Source organism: Rhipicephalus sanguineus, chromosome 3, assembly GCF_013339695.2.
Source record: "Rhipicephalus sanguineus isolate Rsan-2018 chromosome 3, BIME_Rsan_1.4, whole genome shotgun sequence".
Lineage (NCBI taxonomy): Eukaryota > Metazoa > Arthropoda > Arachnida > Ixodida > Ixodidae > Rhipicephalus > Rhipicephalus sanguineus.
Genome location: NC_051178.1, coordinates 174,609,672 through 174,628,607, shown reverse-complemented (window position 1 = coordinate 174,628,607; position 18,936 = coordinate 174,609,672). Strand labels below are relative to the sequence as shown.

The 18,936-nt window shown below is 42.0% G+C and overlaps 2 protein-coding genes across 2 annotated transcripts in view; one reads left to right on the top strand and one right to left on the bottom strand.

Annotated features, from left to right (window-relative positions):
* Window positions 1-4,600: 4,600 nt before the first annotated feature.
* On the bottom strand, window positions 4,601-14,913 carry LOC119387708 (ubiquitin-associated domain-containing protein 2-like). The gene is made up of 10 exons (XM_037655187.2): window positions 14,764-14,913; window positions 14,467-14,597; window positions 14,220-14,339; window positions 14,024-14,127; window positions 12,371-12,491; window positions 11,523-11,570; window positions 10,192-10,449; window positions 7,811-7,907; window positions 7,092-7,135; window positions 4,601-4,814 (listed from the first exon to the last, which is right to left on the bottom strand). The coding sequence occupies exons 1-10, from the start codon at window positions 14,801-14,803 to the stop codon at window positions 4,704-4,706; spliced, it is 1,074 nt and encodes a 357-aa protein (XP_037511115.1). The 5' UTR covers window positions 14,804-14,913; the 3' UTR covers window positions 4,601-4,703.
* A 398-nt stretch (window positions 14,914-15,311) lies between these two features.
* Window positions 15,312-18,936, top strand: part of LOC119386109 (methionine--tRNA ligase, mitochondrial-like) — an 8,684-nt gene continuing 5,059 nt past the window's right edge. The window contains exons 1-8 of the mRNA XM_037653455.2: window positions 15,312-15,439; window positions 15,554-15,675; window positions 16,414-16,485; window positions 16,567-16,653; window positions 16,732-16,860; window positions 17,516-17,621; window positions 17,739-17,874; window positions 18,675-18,711. Of these exons, the coding sequence (XP_037509383.2) occupies window positions 15,388-15,439; window positions 15,554-15,675; window positions 16,414-16,485; window positions 16,567-16,653; window positions 16,732-16,860; window positions 17,516-17,621; window positions 17,739-17,874; window positions 18,675-18,711 (741 nt within the window). The 5' untranslated portion in view covers window positions 15,312-15,387. The remainder of the gene's footprint in view (window positions 15,440-15,553; window positions 15,676-16,413; window positions 16,486-16,566; window positions 16,654-16,731; window positions 16,861-17,515; window positions 17,622-17,738; window positions 17,875-18,674; window positions 18,712-18,936) is intronic.

Sequence of the window (18,936 nt, the reverse complement as noted above, 5' to 3'; positions counted from 1 at the left end):
CGAATAACTTATAAGAACTGCAAACAACGCATCTGTGGATAAAACTCAAGAGGCCCGAGAGAGTGAGTGAGATCAAAGCACGTACTTTTCGCCTGTACAACGCGGGAATATCGTATTTCACTTCGTATTTTTCAATGGTTTCAAAACAGTGATCAGCTACAGATGTACAAAATAACAGTAGTAGTACTTTTAGTGGCGAAGCTAGAGCGTCCTATTCAGTGAAGTCTGCAAAGCGCCAATTCCAGGAAACTGTTGCATCAGAATAGGCCGGATGTGACATTCAATGACCTTCGCAACCGTTTCTTGCATGCATATACTTTTACGTACTGAAGAGGGACACTGTCGTCATTCACTCTAGTTCATCCATGGGAACAACACATATGGTTAGACTAGAAAACATGTCAAATGCACGAAAAATTGATGTACTTTACGATTAAGCATGTTCTGTAATGAATTAAGTAAGCGGGGAAAAAAAGCTCGTGGTTACAGCTTGTTTACAAAATCTTTATATACCGAGACGAAGCATACGCGAAAACTTCTTTTTTTGGCTTATATCAACATCAAGCGGAACGGCTACAAAATTTTACCGTTTACTTATGAAACATGAACAAACATACCTGCGATCACAATAATGAGAGTCAAAAACCGCGTATCGCTGTTGCAGTCTGTTCCACAAGGAGTCACTGTTCGAGACAAGTTTTGAAATGCCTCCGAACTGCCGCGCCTCCGAGCGTGTTCGCTTTGTCGCACTACACTAGTTTGCGCAGTGAAGTCAGCTTGCCGTTGAGAAGGCACAATAAGACGTGGCGGGAATCGAAAGCTCCAACATGAGGTACACTCAAGTTGTTTTCAAGCAACAATGAATAAGGAAATAGCAAGCGCGGGTTACCAGAGAAGTTCGCAGGTGTTGCGGCAGAATGTTTTCCCACCATTCGGGCGCCCCTAGGTGTCAGGGAGGCAATGTAGAGAAAAAAAAAAGGGGGGGGGGGGTGCTATTGCATTTCTGCCCGTTCACCGTACTACGAATGCCGCCAGCAGAGCGACGTCAACCAACTTATACATCTTAACAACTCAAAGCAACAATCGCAAAAGGAAAACACACGCTTACGTGTATCTTCCTTCTGTGACTGTTTTGCGCTGTTAGGATGTGTAAGTTCACTTACCACCAACTAGTCCAAATTTTTGCGTCGAACCAAACCTCGCATTGCGATCTTCATCGAGGCAACGTGTCGTGGTATTCGTGGCACACGTGGCAAAACAAAAAAATTAAAAAGTAAAAGGTTGTTTAATTTTAAAGCTTCAGCCCTCAACAATCAGGTTCGCAGGTGCTACCACTATCTAGGTCGACGCGTTTCACTCTCATGCTACAGCTCGCGAGTTGTAGGTCATGTTCAATACAGCACAATTATAAGGTATATCCACACAGATGTCAACGTATTAGTTGTTCGTTTCATGTAAAACAGGCACGCTTGAGAATTTGTAAAGCTACACATTGGCGTTGTTTTTCTTATTTATTAATTAATTTTTTAATACTATACCGGAGTTGCGGTGGCTCAGTGACTGATGTTCTCCTGCCGAGTATAAATTTGCTGGTTCGACGTCCGGCTGCATCCCGAAGGAGTGCAAATACTCTCCCGTGCTATTTTTTTTTTCAGCGCGTAGTAATTAAGTCGTCATATAAATAAATAGTCCGAGCCTCTCTATCACAGTGCATTTGCGGTCCATACGTTGGTTTAGGATGCTAAAGCCCATAAAGCAACCAACAGTATATACAGCCCAGTAGACCGACTTTTAAAACGCAGCATTGTTCGGTATCAAGATATACTGAAAACTACGAAGTGCTATGTTCGTAGTTTTCAGCATATCTTGATACCGAACATAGCACTTCTTATCATAAAACCTAATGGCAAGAGTACGGAAGAGCCTCGAGTTTCGATTCATTGTGAGCTGCTGCGGTGACTTAATTATCTGATGTGTCGTTGCGCCGCTGAGCACGAGGACACGGGTTCTATTCTCGGCCGCGCGATAATGAGGTGCATCTTCGAAAACTCCAGGTCCTCAAAAGTAACCCGGAGTCCCCATTTTACGACGTGTTTAACAATGATATTTTACTTTTAGCTAGTAAAGCACAGAATTAAATAAAAAGAAAATGTTTAGCTTAGCCTGCGTAAGCAAAAAGCAGTTAGGGCCCCAGAAAAGTTCATGCAGACTTATGGGACAGGTGGCTTGATTTCCAGAGAAAGCGATCTAGAAATGTTTATTACATAAAAAAAAAAGTCTGAACACTTTGCGAAGGCGGATGACTAGAGAAGCTGACGGGTGCACTGCCGCCACTGCTCTCATCGGCGTTCTTTGTAAACGCGCTGCTCTTCGGGCGTTATCGCAACGCGCGGTCGACCCATCGCCACGCACGACGGCTTAACGACGGCGCCAACGCAGCGCCTAAACGCGACTGACGCGGTGAAACACGTACGAAAGGTGTACCGCTCCACTTAGCCTCCGGGATCGGCCCACTTTCGACCGATCGACGATGTCTATGACGTCATCGCTTCCTCGAAGGAGGTCACGTGTCTTTTTTTTTTCCTGTTTGTGGACGGACGCTGCAAATCAAGCAAGTGCTCCATTTACAGCTCCGCTATAAAATGAGGTGACTTCTCGATTACTGAAAACTTACGGGCGGACGTTTGCCAGCTCGCAGCACTGTACAGGATCGACATGGCATACACAGTGTGCATTGATGTCACTGTGGCCGCCATCTTGGGGTACCTGGTGGTTGAGACGCTGCGTAAACTCTTGCTCGAACGCGCGGAGCAAGAAACGGTGACGGCTGGCCATCATATTAGTGCCGGTGACCTCACACATCTTACATACCCCGACGCTCGCGTTCCTTTGTGTTCCCCCTTGGCGCGGCTGGCTAACAGAAGAAAGCGGGGGACGCACAAAAGAACGCGGGGACCGAACGACTGGGTGTCCTCCCCTGCACTAGAGTGTACTAGTAACGCTCTACCTGCACAGACACGCTCTAATGAGATAAAAAAAAGTCACGGTGGCGGCCGCCATGTTGAGGTACCTGCGCAGATAACCTGTCTCCTGTCTGTGACGTTACATGAACACTATGTATATCACTCTCTTTACAAGCAATCCATACGCTTGTAAGTGCTACATGCGTACAACGTTCCGCCACGCATAATGTCAATCCACTGTCTCATGTACGGATAGTCATAGAGCTTCCATCCAGTGTGTTTATATGTGTGCAATCGGGACTTGACTGCACGTCGTTAAAAAGGTGCCGGTTGCCACCTGCACAAGCAGACTGTGAGGAAATAGAATATACGTACCACAAGCACTATAATGTTGCAACTTATCCGCAAAGCAAATAAAGATGTGTGTTATCAAAGAAGGCATTGAACGTGTGTCTGTCTCCGTCTTGGGCCAAAGATGTGCAGAGATGCTCTTCTGGACATCATGAAATTCTGCTATATTGGTGCTTGGGAAGATGAAATAGTGCCCCAAATATATATATATATATATATATAGTATGTAGGTGTAACATATATGTAACAGCACAGGTGACATGTTTTCCCCCTTGCAACTACTTCAGCATGCATATCATTTTTTTCTGTGCAACTCAAGAGCACGATCGAGATATCGTACAAGATAAATTTATGCATTCTTCTTGCCACTCTTGCTGGTAAAGCAAAACATCAGCTGGGTTGAACAGCTTTCTCTCCACCCCGAAGTTTAACCGATCGAAAATAACAGTGAAAAAAGAAAGTTTTGGTTCAACACTCTTTGTGAAGGGTTGCCAGGACTTTTTTACCTTCTTTCAGAGCTTGGGGCCTTCATAACACGCTATGTCAGTTACCCATGCTCGGTACAACAATACTTTTAAGAACACTGCAATTGCAATAACCCCTAACCCAGTATGTCACCCAATGTACACGGTCAGGAATTTATCTATGAAAGGTTTTTGCATAAGCATTTCAAGTGATTTTCATTGGAAGCATAATGTCAGCTATTTAATGTGCATGATGCAGCACAAATGGTATAGCTGTACAATGTGCAGAACACCTAAATATATCCAACACAGAGGCATTGAGATGAAGCTTTAACATATGAAAAATGTCTATATATAAAGAAAAATGTTTCGTGAGGTTATTTGTTTACTTTGTTTAAGGGTGACTGTAAGAAAATCTGTTACTCAATCCAAGCAGAAAAAGGAGAGAAAGTACAAGCAGACTACTATGAATTGTTCGACATGCAACATCATGCAAGGTCTGTCCAACCCACTTGCACAAATTTGCAGGCTTGTTAAGTCTTAACAGCCTGGACATAGAAAAGATGCACAAGTAAGCTGGCCAGGACTACTTTTGTTGCATTACATGTCCAAAATGACAAGCAAAATTACAAAGTGTCAAACAAGCCTCGTGCTCGTTGGGTCGCTGGCATTGCAGTGCACAATTGCAATACTGTCAGCAAAGCCAACTTCGAAAAACCTCTGCAGGAGGAAGTGCAGCATCAACCAAATGTACTGCAGGAGACAATGCGTCCATTGCTGATGCGAGGCGCTGTAACACAGTTATATGATACAGTCCTTGGGTAAACAGAAACCACAAAACTTAGTTTATTGCACGCAGCGCCACTCTGTCACCGTCGCACAGTCCGTGCTGTGTCTATAATACAACTTCCGACAAAAGCCGGTCTCAGCTCTCGTTCAGAAGATATGTGGTGGCCAGATGCACGTCATTGTTGGAGTTCCTCAGGGCCCTGACCACGTTCTGCCGCTCAAAGCCCATGTCTACGAGCGTCTGAACCTGCAATGAAAAAGTGTATTTGAAACAGTGAGTCAAATACTCAATCAAAAGAACTGCACTCACCCTCAGTGCCACAAAATCGAGGTAAAGCTTTCGAGAGATTTTATAATGTGTACTTGAAGATGAAAACTTCTATAGGTCTGGCTTTTCTTGCTTAGTATGAATACCCTGATAGTGCCTGCGGTACTCTCAAAGTAGCACCACAGGCTAGCAATTAATTTGAATAGAAATAGAGATGATAATGATGCGGCCAAAAAGGTTGGACTGACATTTGATGTGAACTCAACAGGATGCAAGGGAGTAAACAGCAGTGAGAATACCTCCCCTAAGAAAAATTTCTCGCTACACCCCTGTTACGACAGTATACACGTGTAAAAAATTTGATAAACCGCTGGAAATGGTTTTTAAGCTTATTTGCAGCTAGTATACCACAGGTAAACAATAGGCTTGTGCGAATAGTTAATTTTAGGCTCAATGCACATTCGAATAGTATATATGACATATTATAAAGAAAAATGAGCTTATTTATCATGACCCAACTAAGCTGCACAATATGTTTTTAAATAGAAACAAGGCATATGCAAATGTCATTCTTTTTGGTTCAAAGGTAAGTGGAAGGAACTTTGAATAGTAGCAGGATTTGACATTCGGTAGAATGCAAGTGATAACCTGTAAAATATGTTATATTTTAAAATTTACTATACTTAGAGCATATAAGCTGGTATAAGAAGCTTTTAAACTTAAAAAATTGATGAATCAATGTGAGGGTAATTGTTCATTTAACCTTGAAGTAAACTTCGCGGCGGTGCGGATTTTTCCTGGAAAGGTGTCTTCACGGCACCGCACCCCTTCATTTCAGTGAAACCACCTTTACAGGGGGTTAAATGTGGTTTTTATGTCTATTCATTCATTTCGAATACTTCAAAATTTAGAATAATTTAAATTCGTTTCGAAGCGAATTCGGATACTGTAATATTTGTTCGAATATTCGCACAAGCCTAGTAAACAAACATTTTATTGTCAGCGAGTAAGAGCAAGGATGCTTTATTTTACTTCATACGGGTAAAATCTAGAACGTCATATTCTATTTCCTGTGCTTGAACCAACACTAGTTCTTGAGCGAAGTCAACATTGAGCTTCAGCAATGCCATGAAGGCTTCTCAGGATTTTCAGGGCCATCACAAATGTTCTTGCATTTCAAGTTGCGCTAAGATTTGGACTGTTCATATAGGAAGTTGCATTATGCAAATATAAGAATATGCATATAGGAAGATACAGGAAAAGCATTGTGCACAGTTTTGAATTAGGTTTTGCACATGTACTTGTTCACAAATCAAAGCACTGAAAGGCAGTAACTTTCGGCATCAAAAGCACCATTCGCAAGCATATCACGAGGTGTTGGTATGGGCTGCAATTATTGCTTACACACAGCAATAATCATTGCAGAGCTGATTTCACCATACAATTTATAGCACAGGAAAATTTTATAGATTGGCCTCATCTGTGTCAAACATGCCTTCCGATCCTTCTCTCTCTCTCACACACACAAACACAAAAAGAAAAGAGAGAGAGAGATTTGTATACAATGTGCCTACGTAGACTGTCCCTCCAAAATTTATGCTATACACTTGTATAGCCTGCATGATATACTAGTTCAGAAAGTACAGCAAATAAACCATAGCATAAAAGGATTGCAACAAGCTACACCTCGTGCCAAAATTGAAAGCTCTCTCAGTTTCCCTATGCAAGGCACAGCTAAAACCCTGGGTTGCATGGTCAATTGATTATGCTTTAAACTACTTTGCAAGTTCAAGAAGAATACGCACCGTGTTACACCAGTGTCTGATCATTTACCAACAGGCTTGCAGTACACTGTGCTTTCAGTTCTTGTATAAATGCAGTAGACTCTCGTTAAATGGAATGGAAGTGACCAGGAAAATGTGATCCATTTAACAGGAGTCCCGTTTACTGAGAGGGGCAGGGATGCAGAATCCAAGTATGAAACCAACCATATTAGGGGAAGTTGTTCCATTTAAGCAGCAGTTCCACTTAAGATATTTCAGTTTACTAAGAGTCTACTGCAGACGAATCTAGTATAAAATGCGCAAACCAGACCAAAATATTGTCATGGTAACGCTAACAAACGAAAATTGCACGCAAGAGTGTGCTGCATGTTTCATTACATTGGTTTCAATCTTCGTTGCACTTGCTTGAATGGAATTTGGTGACAAGGGCGTATGACACATGCAAGGTAGGAAAAAAATGTGAACAACATACCTGCTCCTCTGTAGAGTGGCCATTGGGTATGTTGTTTCGGCTTTCTGAATGTGGGCAAATAATCAACAAAACAAATGTTTTAGAAGTACTATTTGCAGCTATCATGACGGTTCTTAAATGAAAATAACACACCATCCTAGTACCTCTCGAACATGTATGACTCGCAATCACAAAGTAATCATGCCCGCAAACAGATGGGTTGTATGTCTATCAGAGCATAAGAACCATGATCAAATTTAGGAATTGAAACATGGGGCTGTGAACCTTACACTAATTATGCAACAGACTCATGCAACAAGCTGAATATTAAGAAGTTTTAATAACTTGTGTTTTGACAGATGCATCTTTGCACAGAGCATTGAAAAGTGGATACCATACTGTGCATGGGCCATGCAAAAGGTAAAAAACACAGGCACATTAGAAGGAAAAAAACACTAACATGTTTACATACATTGGCGAACAAGAAGCAACAAATAAAACACATAAAAAACTTGCCCTGCATCTCCAGATCGAAGAAAAGACAAGATTCAAAGCAAGAGAAAAAAACAACAAGCAATATGCATGAACAAAATATCTACATAGCATGAATATCAATGTAGCCACAAACTTTAACGCCACTGCTTTGACAGAGGTATAATTGACACAGAAATGAGGTAGGGAAGGATGTAATAAGTACTAAGAAGAAATATTTGAAATTATATGAGGAGAGAAGAACTTACCGTAAGCTTCTGTATTGAGCATATTATTCCAGGCGTCATGGTCATCCAAGCTAGGAACAAGCCGCTCTGCATACCCTTGTGCCATCTGCTGTCGGCTCTGGACATTATCGCAAAAAAGAAATTGTAACTAAGGGTGTGCGAATATTCGAAATTTCGAATATTTTTCGAATAGTGTGTGCTATTCGATTCGATTCGCACCGGAATTTTACTATTCGAACTTCCCCAAAAACAAATGCAGTCAGCGTCCGATTAAAAGTGACCCCTTCAGATTTTCAATACGCTTCACCTCATTACACTCTCGTATTGCGGCAAAGCTGCCTTTCAAGCTCCGTTACGGTCGAACTTTGCCAAGACACAGTTAACGTCCAATTGGAAGTGATCCCTAGATTTTCAATATGCTTCACCTCATCACACCTCGGTATTACGGCAAAGCTGCCTTTCAAGTTCTGCTATGGTCGCAAATGTACTAACTCAAGAAAACGCTGGTTCCAACAAGGAGATGAATGATGTGGCAGAGGTGGGGGCTTAATTAATGCTGTTTTGGACCTGAAATTTAGGCAGGAAGTCAGAAAAATCGGAAGCTGAAGCTTTTTAGCATTCAAAATTTCAGATGTTCTCATATATCGACGTCTACGAGGCAGATTTGGAACTCCGGACTTGAAGGGAGCACACCCTTGTCCGCCACATCAGTTGGGCTTTCACAGAAGTTGAAAGAGGAGGAGAGGCTGAGGAAATGGCATCTTTGCCTATCACGTCTAAAGTGTTGTCAGCAACACTTTGGTTGCACCAAATCATGTACATAAATACAATTCGGCCTCTACATTGCCTCATCCTTGATCAGACAACTATGAAACACCACCCCGCCAGTGCTTCATCAACCTAGCGAAAAGAAACACTTTCATGTTGCTATCTCATTAGAATATGCTTAGGAATCCTCTCCAAATTTTTTTCTGCAATTTCGCTTCGAAGTATTAGAAAAATATTCTAGAAATATTCGAAAAAATATTCGATTCGATTCGCATTCACACTTCAATATTCAAATTCGCTTTGCACCCAAAATTTTGCTATTCGCACAGCTCTAATTGTAACACCTTTAAAACAGGTCATTGCATGTCTTCCATGAATAAAAATGATTGGGAGCAATAATGCCAATCAAAAAGACAATGAAGTTCTTGAAAATTTAGGGCATACACTAGCACTGGCACAAGCAATACGAAGCACTCTGCAGATCCAGACAAGGTGATATTGCTTCTGCACCATTTTTATGTTCAAGACAAAAATTTTACGTTGAATAACACTAGCGACAGATCACTTCATTGCCCCGAGTGCACACCTTCTGTGAGATGCTTGCACACTGCGTCAAAGATTTATTTACCTCTAGAACCAATTGACAAGCGAATGATTGATTTCTAGGGTAACACTTGCTTCTTAAATTGCCGTAATGTAGCCAATTTCACCACGTTTGGGAATTTGTCACAATAAACTTGCACGAAATAAATATCCCTTTGGTATGTGTTGCCTTGTGCTTACATGGGAAGGCAACGTAGCTACTGTAATGGTTTTCATCTTTACAATCATTTTCTACCAGTCTTGCACTGCCCCCAAGCTTTCTAACAAAAGAAATTTGCCTTAGATAATGTTATTTATAGAATAAGCTGAAATTCTTAAAACTTTCCAAAAAATTAGGGAAAGTTTGCAGGCCATGTATGTCAATGGCCTTTAATGGGAATCCAAAAAAACAAACAATTTTGTTTGAATTGGTGAGTTACCTTTTCAAAATACCAAAAGCACCAATCTTGCCACAAGATGTTCGGCAAGCAAGAAAACCAAAGAAGAAAACACACAAAAAGAAAACACAGATGGTGCCACTGCCTTGAGGTTCCTGCACCAGCTAGCCACAAGGTCATATATATTTGATGGCATCTGCTAGGTTACATAATTATTTATAGATAAAGATAAATTACATTGTTTTTTGAGAGAGCCAGACACTTAACGTGGCAAGTTTCAGACTCTTTTATCGAGATGTGGCGAAAATACAAGCAAATAAATGAAGATACATTGAAAGCATTACATCACAACGACATTAGGGTGCTGAGATTTCAGTACAACCCCTTTCGTTGTCGTCCCCTTTCATCTTTTGTAATTTTTCCGTGCTATTTCACCAAAAATAATGCAGTACCAACTAGCCCGCACCTCTACCCTTTGGAGCAAAATTTAGGAATGAAACACTGACATTAATTTTACTCTTTAATTATAAACCTTTGATGGCAAACTTAACAAAAATAAATGTCTGAAAGAATAACTTATCAGTCTAAACCGATATATTTTTCACTATAGTAGCACATGTAAGAGCACATACAACAAGTGTGAGCACAACCCACCATGCCCATGGCAGCTGCGGCCATGTGAGGAGGTGTCCGGGAGCCCCTTGCGTGCTGCAGGAGCAGCTGCCGCTCGAGCATCTCGGCCTGCTGCTGCCGTTGGATGTCGAGGGTGGCTCCCATGAAGGGCTCCTCCCGAGGCGGCGATGAGCGCATCAGCCTCCCAATTGTCGCTCCACACAGCCGGGCCATCCAACTGGGCACCCGCAGTACTGAGCCCACCCAGAGCAAGTTCCAGCGGCATATCACCCCGGCCACCTGCAGAAAAGCCCACCTCACATGTACTTGTCAAGTGCAATCCATATGTTGCAGTGTCTAATCCCCCGACAACTTCGCAGGAATCAGCAGCCATGCATGTTAAAAAGCCTAATTTCCACTTCATACTATACTCTGTCCAGAAGTTCCGTGCAGCAGAGCCAAGGCTACACGACCCTCGAGCGCAGGTTGTTGCGAAGCGAGATGTAGTGCCCCATATACGTAGCCCGTTGTTTGTCCTCATGGCTTTTGCAAGCGGTCTCGGTCGGAGGATTTTACTTAGGCTTCGCTGCGTGTTGTAGCTGTGATTTGTATGACGATTTTGTCGGCATTTTCTGTATAAAACAATTTTGGTGGCTCCATGATACTGAGAAAGAGTTCTTGCTTGTACGTGTTATAACATGCAAATGACGAAAAGAAATAACGCTGTTGTGGCTCGTATGTGTTACGTTTTTACTTATAAAGTACCAAGGAATGGTACGACACTGTCTAAACTTTTATGAGTAGTCCGCACAGCCCGAGCGTCCACAGCGCCGCGAGGACCCAGTCTTGGTTGTGATTAGTCCGCGGTGGCAGATTTGGTCACGCCTTAGTCAAATGGCGGCGCCTGGTTCACCTGTGCGATATCGTGCAAGTATCTCGAAGACGCGCGCTTTACGGTGCCGAGGAGAATATGTAACCGCTTTCACAATTACAGCTCATCTCACTGCGCAGTTTGCACAGCGTCCCGAGACGCTCTTGCCGCTTTCGCTGCAGCGCTCGCCGCTAGCAGATGACAGGGCGCGGAAGGATACACTTAGATGTGCTCGCCCTCCTGATTGGTTGAGAAGGCCTGTAGCTTCCACAGTGCTGCACGGAACTTCTGGAACAGAGTATAAAAGCTAGCGTGTGACCATGTATGTTTGAATTTCTACGACAGATGTGTATTAGATATGCCCCTGAAGATTGCAGGCTACCTGCAGCATGAAGCAGGCCCCAGGATTAGAATGGACATGAGGTTTGCAGTATAAACTTTGTGCACTACAACTCAAAATCATATTGACTTGCCACCACGAGGAACACAAGAATCTACTCACCAATGAACACAGCCCACAGATTGCTGTCTCCTTGGAAGTGCTAAGTACCTAAATAAGTGAAAAGATTGTGATGAGATGTCAGAGACTGGCACGACACAAGCAAGACGCACTTCATGCAATTACACACAATACCTAGATTTTGCACTACACACTGTTGTCCCCCAGGATTCGACACATGCACCCAAAACTGTCTTTCACAACAATGTTATCATGGGAGGAGTGGACAGGAAAAGCAAGTAAAAATGTTTCGTGCATTGATTACAGGTTTCACACTATCTAGAGAAGATAACGCGTGAAGGAGCCCTGATAGCATTGTCCCAATGCAGAGGTTTAGTACACAGGAGACATCGCCGAATAGAACTATGATGTCTGCACAAAAATACAGTGCTATGTTTACATGGAATCATGAGTCCTGTATAAAAACTACCCAAGTATGTTTTATACCGATCCTAATTAGTGACTCCACCAGAAAACAAATGATGCACAATGAAATCTTTTATCAAGTACCAGCGCCACGCACCTATTTACTGCTGACACTCTTTGACTGACAATCTACCTTCTACATCAAGCTGATTTTAAATGTAATATTTTCTATTTATCAATTTTTACTTTTGCTTTTATTTATTTGACAAGCCAAGAATGAATGTAGAGACAAATTAGTAGCATCAAAGTAATGTTCACATGACCCCTTCAAATGAGAGGGTTAGTATATAAAATGCGTCTGTAGGAAGCTGTTCCTATGGTGTACTAGATCTAAAAAAGCTTGAATATTTATGCTGGAAATGTTGAGTCTAAATGTGTCTTACACATTCCGATAATACACACAGAGGATTATGTAAAGAACGCACCTGTAGCCCAAGCAGGTATGTGAGCGTTTTCCCTGTGACAGGTATACCCAGCACATATGACTGGGTCACTCGTGGGATATCAAGGAGGTAGTTCACAAAAAGGGAAAACACTAATGCATAGCTGCAAGAAATCGGAAAGCATTAGTTGGCAAAGTGTACAGTCAGGCATCTTTATAGGGGAGCAATAAAAGAAGCACACAAAGCAAACACAGTGTCGGCTGAGCACAAATGAAATTCACTTACATGAAAATGCTGGATAAATGAAACAACTGTATCAGCTTTGGTTTGTCACCCATAGTAGGCACATGGGTAACACATTCCGATTAAGGCACAACACGTCTTTTTGTGAAGTACAGTCGAACAGTACTTTAACCTTTAACTTCCTTGAAGTTTCACGAGATAGCGCTGGGTGTGCAATGTCTCTGGCTCGCTATCTTAGCATGGTTAACACAGTGCCAGACTGCTGTGGCCCACAGATAGCTGGACGTGTCCAACATTTGTCTTATGAAAGTGATAGCATTTACAAAAGTGGTTTGCTGAGAATAAGGCCGCAGTTTAAGTGGATTCTACTGTTATAAAAGATTATTAGCAAACAAAGATGGAAGAATATAATTAATACTATCAACATGCGAACTGAAATCAATTAAATTAAATTACGAGGTTTAATGCGTCGAAACTGCACAGCGGGTTAGCTGCAGCAAAGGGCTTCAAATAAATTTCGACCATCCTGAAGTGTCTTAAACGTTTTTCAATTCTGTGTCCACTGAAATGTGGCTACCACAAGCCAGAATGAAAATAAAATGCTCTACAGCTTTAACCGCATTCATTGGGTGCCTTGGCAAGGCAACACCATCATGTCGTACAACAATGCATATGTGTTGCATGTCTGTATATGTCCATGCTAAGCATGTCTGTGCACCAGACGGCAAAAGTTCACAGGATGTGGGCTTCACTGAAAATGTGAATTTCTGCTATGATAGTGCATGATGCTCCTAACCTAGCAGGTAGATGTATACATCGCAATGACTGCTACAGGCTGGAACATTTAATTGGAGGCTATGTTCCCAGGCAGAGCGAGAATATAGTTTTTAGTGTCCTGTTAACTTTTGCTGGAGGGCGTACATATCCGGTACCATTACAAACATGTGCCAGCAAATACCCATGAAACACATAACTTCTAGAAAACGTCCTTAAAACATTTAAAACCTCTATGAACCTCTATAAAACGTTTTATAAAGGTTTCGTGTTTCATGGGTATGGACGACCACTGCTGATCGCTTCAACACTGTCGACATGATGAAGCAATTCAATGTCAACTCCCATTAACATTAAACAATGTTACAGCACAGAGCTATTTATATAACCTGTTGCGCGTGTTACTAGCATGGGCAAGCAGGTACTAAGTAGAACCTCGTTGATACGTTCCCGTTTCGTAGGATTTCCAAGTACCAACATTCGCGCTATCGTCATGAAGGGAAACTACGAAATGTTTTAGTGAATTCAGGTTGTACGTCTTCCCGGATGATACGTTTTTCCCCGCGTTTTTTTTTCTTTCTTTTTTCAAAAAAGAAAAAAGAAAATAGCGTATGAACGAGGTTATACTGCATCTGCGATGTACAGCAACAACAGTCTTACGGGCAGCTGTGCACTTACGGTCCACTGGGAAACGGTGACAGTGGGACTTCAAAATGCCTCAGCGCGTATATAGATGCAAGCTCCAAAAGTGTGGCCACTGCCGATGCAGTCAACAGGAATGACTGGAAAACGGTGAGCAAACGAGAACACCAAGTTTATGTACACATCTCCGGAAAAAGAACTGGTACTCAGTGTTAGTTTCCACAGTACTTACCGCAAACTTTCGCGAGCCATAGCGCCGTTCAAATATCCGGAAATAGTAGATAAGGAGCGATCCGCACACCAAGTCTTTCGTGTCCAGAAAGCACACTTTCGACGTGACTAGCCTCCAAAACTAGAAGGCAACAAAAAGAGAAGCAGTACCATTAGTGGCACAGCGACACGCAGTTATCAAAATGATGCCGCTAAGCGGTGACACGAACGCGATGTGCACTCGTGATGGAAAAACAATGAAAGCTCACCTCTCCCCTGTCAACGATGTCGGAGATGTCGTACAGGACATAATGCCTAAACTGGGAGAGTATTGGCGTGTTGAGCGCACACGATGTGAGAAATATGGAACCTAGCAGCCCCTTGGACACCGGAGCCTTGTCTGAAATCGATAGACGCACAGAAAATACACAGTAAATGTCAGCTGTAATAATAATTCTGCACAAAACGTGTGCTAACTAGCACCTCGCTTAGAACGGAAAGTAGGAGACGCCCCGAACTCGACATGGTACGGCACTTTGCGTAAACACAACGCAAAGGTCACTTACAGAATCCTGATGTACTGTACTGAGAAAGCATCGCGGCCATTCCTTTAATTCAATTAGTTAAATAAATAGCGCGAGTCACCTCACCAACCATTATGATTACGCTACACTTACGCGAACTTGTCCTAGCGGCTCGCGAGAGAAACTGGCACCAAAACAAGAAACGTATGTTGGAGTAGGGCCTGGAAAACTTGAAAATTTGACACCGAGCAAGATAAGATTATGAGTCTCATTAGCGTTTTCAAACCTTCACGATTACATAAATACATGAGTAAATATTAGCGGTATTAGGTGAGCAAGTAGAAGAGATGATAAAGATCCACTCAATGTGCAGTTTAGACCATCGTAACCATGCCTGGAAATACAACTGTACAGTAAAGTAGGCGATTTATTGAACTAAATGAAATTATTGTTTGACAGCAGCCTCCTATCTTCCACAAGTCACTTTCCTTTGTATCACAAACTCGCGAAACCGAAAGTGAAACTGAAAGCAATACAACACTGCAGGTTCTGAAGTTGTCCGTGCGCTTACAAAACGGTATATTTCCACGCGTGCCGGCAAGCACGCTTTTCCGTGCACATGTCCATGCACATGAACTCGTAGAGAGTTCACGCGTTTGTGTGCTCATGGGGTCATCACGGTACTTCATAACGACACCAATATTTTACGTAAATTCAGGTGCGGCGGACAATGCGTTTTCGATTTCCACGGACGCTTAACGTTTGTTTCAAAATGGACAACATTGACCGCCAGTTTTGCTTAGGTCGCATCGGCTTTCTTTTCTCGTTGTAGGACCTCATCTTGGTCACCATCACACAGTCGTCTTGGCAGACGCCATTCACAGGCTTCACAGGTTGCTGAATCCTAAACAAGAAACGATATTCTCGACTGGCACGGACGAACATGGTCTAAAGGTAAGCGTAGCGTGCAGAGTACCGAAACTAAAATATGGCCTCGGAAATGCTAATTTTTGAAGACAGTAGCTTCCTGTCTGCAACGGAACTGTCGTTCACAATAAATTACGCTTTAGAACGCTCTCGATTAAAAGCCTTAGTTAGCTGGGCATTCTACGTAGCCAGGGCGCTGAACCAAGGTTAAGCGGGTGAAAATCCTAAACTTGGAACTCAATTAAGTGGTTATAACTGGTTTCAAGTGGTTCTATCTGGTAATGAAGTGGTCCCAGTCTAAATGCAACTGGTCTGTGGTGGATGCTGACTAGGATTCAACTGGTCCCCGTTGCAGCCTAAGTGGAAATAAACTGATTCCAGTTGGGATCCAACTGGGAGTGGTATTTCCAACTACTGACCAGTTCGCAAGCAACTGATCCCAGTTGGAAGTTTTTATGAACTAACTGGTTCCACTTGAGATCCATTTGGGCATGGTATTTCCAACTACTGACTAATTGGCAAGCAAGTGGTATATTTATTTGTGTGAATAAACGAAAATTTTGCGCGACATTTTTCTGATTTTTTGGTGTGCTTACTTCACCTTTGTAAGAACACAGCATTCTAGTTAAATTTTCCGCGAAATAGCAGCCAGTGTTTCAAAAATACTTTAGAAATGCAACATTGTTTTCAATCAATCTCAGTACTGTGATTTGAGAAGGGCTATCGATTTTCAAAATGGCCTTTTTGCTTATCTTCATTTTACAGATCCAGCAGGCGGCGTCAAGGGCAAAGCAAGATGAACGGACGTTCTGCAGTGAAGTTTCGAAGCAGTTCAAGGTATACATACACGTTGTGGCACAACTGTTTTGTTTCGTGGCTATCTTTTCGTGCTACTTCACATGTCGTGACACTTTGCAGGATCTGTTCGACAACACGGGCATCACTTACACGGACTACGTTCGCACAACGGAGGATCGGCACAAGAAATGTGTCGAGCACTTTTGGGTACGCTAAACTAATCCAGCATAACGTTGCTGAGAAATAGGCAACTTAAGGGCTTTTTTTTTTTTTCATATTTCACAGAAAACGCTGCAGGATAAAGGGTGGATATACACGGGAATATACAAAGGATGGTATTCAACACAAGATGAACTCTTTCTTTCGGAATCGGAGGTAACAGAAGTGAAACACGCCGATGGCACTTCACAGAAGGTGAGATTATGCTTTAGAAAATTACCTTGGCTAATTAACATTTGAGATTCAAAGCTGTTGGATCTCAAATCATGTCTTGTGGTGCAATATAGGATCAGACTTGTTAATGTACGGGGTGTTATGGGAATCTGCAATTTCAAAGCACTGGGCAACTGGGAAGCTTCCTGCCTGTATTATGTCAGTGTTCTGACATGTGGTGTAGTTGACTGTATGTGCTGTATACATATCAAAATGTGGCCTGCAAAGCTTTGTAGAAGCCTGTGTTAATTCATATATTTATTATGCCCTCCAGGTACATCTGTATACATTGCAGACAGGGAGGGGCAAAAGTAAAAGGTAAAATGGAAAACAAATAACTCAGACTTGAACGATAGATATTAAATATAGAACACAAATACCAAACAAGAACATATCAAGCAATGGTCAGAGGCAGACATATGGAAGATAATTTGTGATAAAGAAGAAATAATTGTTCCAGAAGTGTCAGATAAGCATCTCAATAGAAATAAAAGATATGTCGATATAGGAAAAGCAGTTATTATGCAGAACACACTGCCAATCATAACAGTAACTTATAAAAATAAAACAAAGTTGATGTTGATGCACATATGAAGTAGTGCATCAACATATCTTAATGCAGTATTCATCACCTTAGGTCAGCGTTGAGTCTGGGCACCCAGTGGAATGGATGGAGGAGAAGAACTATTTGTTTCGGTTGTCTCAGTTCCAAGGAGACTTGCTGCACTGGTTGAAGTCTTCAGGTATATTTTTTCTTTCTCCTAGAAGTCCACTCTTTGAATGAAGTTTATTTCTTCTTCTCTCTCTATCTCCCAGAAGTGCTGCAATGTCACCGTTTCTTTTTTTTCTCTATTCTTCAGAAGGCGTAGTAAAACCTGCAAAGTTTCAGAAGCTTCTTATGCACTGGATCGATGCTGGCCTTCATGACCTTTCCGTATCCAGACAGAGCACACGAGTCCATTGGGGCATCGTGTGCCTGAGGACAGTTCACAAACTGTGAGTGGTTGCTTGTTCGAAAGGTAGCACAGAACTACCATAATCAAGGGAAAGAACACCCTAGCATTTCACCAAGACTGTGACTAGTGTTGTGTATTTCTCTCCTTTTCCACTGTCCGTTGCAAGGCATTTCCAATTTTAGTACTTGGACTGATGTTGATTTGAGATGCTGCTGTCATGATTCCTATGTTTGTAATAAATCAGGTGCTTCCTTGTACTTAAGCTAGTACTATATATATATATTTTCTGTCAGGGAGTGTGAATAATGAAATTTCATCTCAAATCGAATAGTGCCAAATAGTGGCTAAAAATATTGAATCGAATATCAAATACATAACATTTTATTGAAAATTGAATGAAATAACAAATTAATGATATGTGCTCATGTCCTCGAGCATACAATGCGGTGAGTGACTGCCACCGAACGACCACAAATTGTCATGCATAAACACAAGCTGTTTCACACGACCTGGCTTCAGGCTCTCTTGCTACGCTGTTATGGTGTGTCCTACAGTTGAATACATGTGCTCACTGGGCTACCCTTATTCATCTATCTTATTTACACGAAATGTGTACCGCCATTGCGGCAAGACATAGGAAAAATTAGAGACGCTATATCATGGTGCCAGCTTTATTACACGCTTGTCTGGGAGGTTTTTTTATCTAATTAATCATTTTTTCTGTCATTCTGTAATACAAGTTGAAATTTGATTGTGCGTGACTATGCACAATCATACGTAACTATTGTCCATATGTAACCATTGAACTGAAGGAAAATTGGTGACATCTTTTACTTTCAGATTTACGTGTGGCGGACGCACTAGTCAACTACTCACAGTTAGTGTTACCCGGGTTCAAGACAACCACGTGTGGCCCCTGACTGCCATGTTATAGGAAAAGATATTCTCAGTATGAATGGCTGCTTTTCTTGCTATAAGGTAGCTGTAATAACATCACATGGACCTTATCATGTCTATGATGATATACTCATGAGCATTTGAACCTTCACTTTGCAGGCAATGATCTGTTAAGGAAGTCAAGATCTCACTATAATAGGCCCTT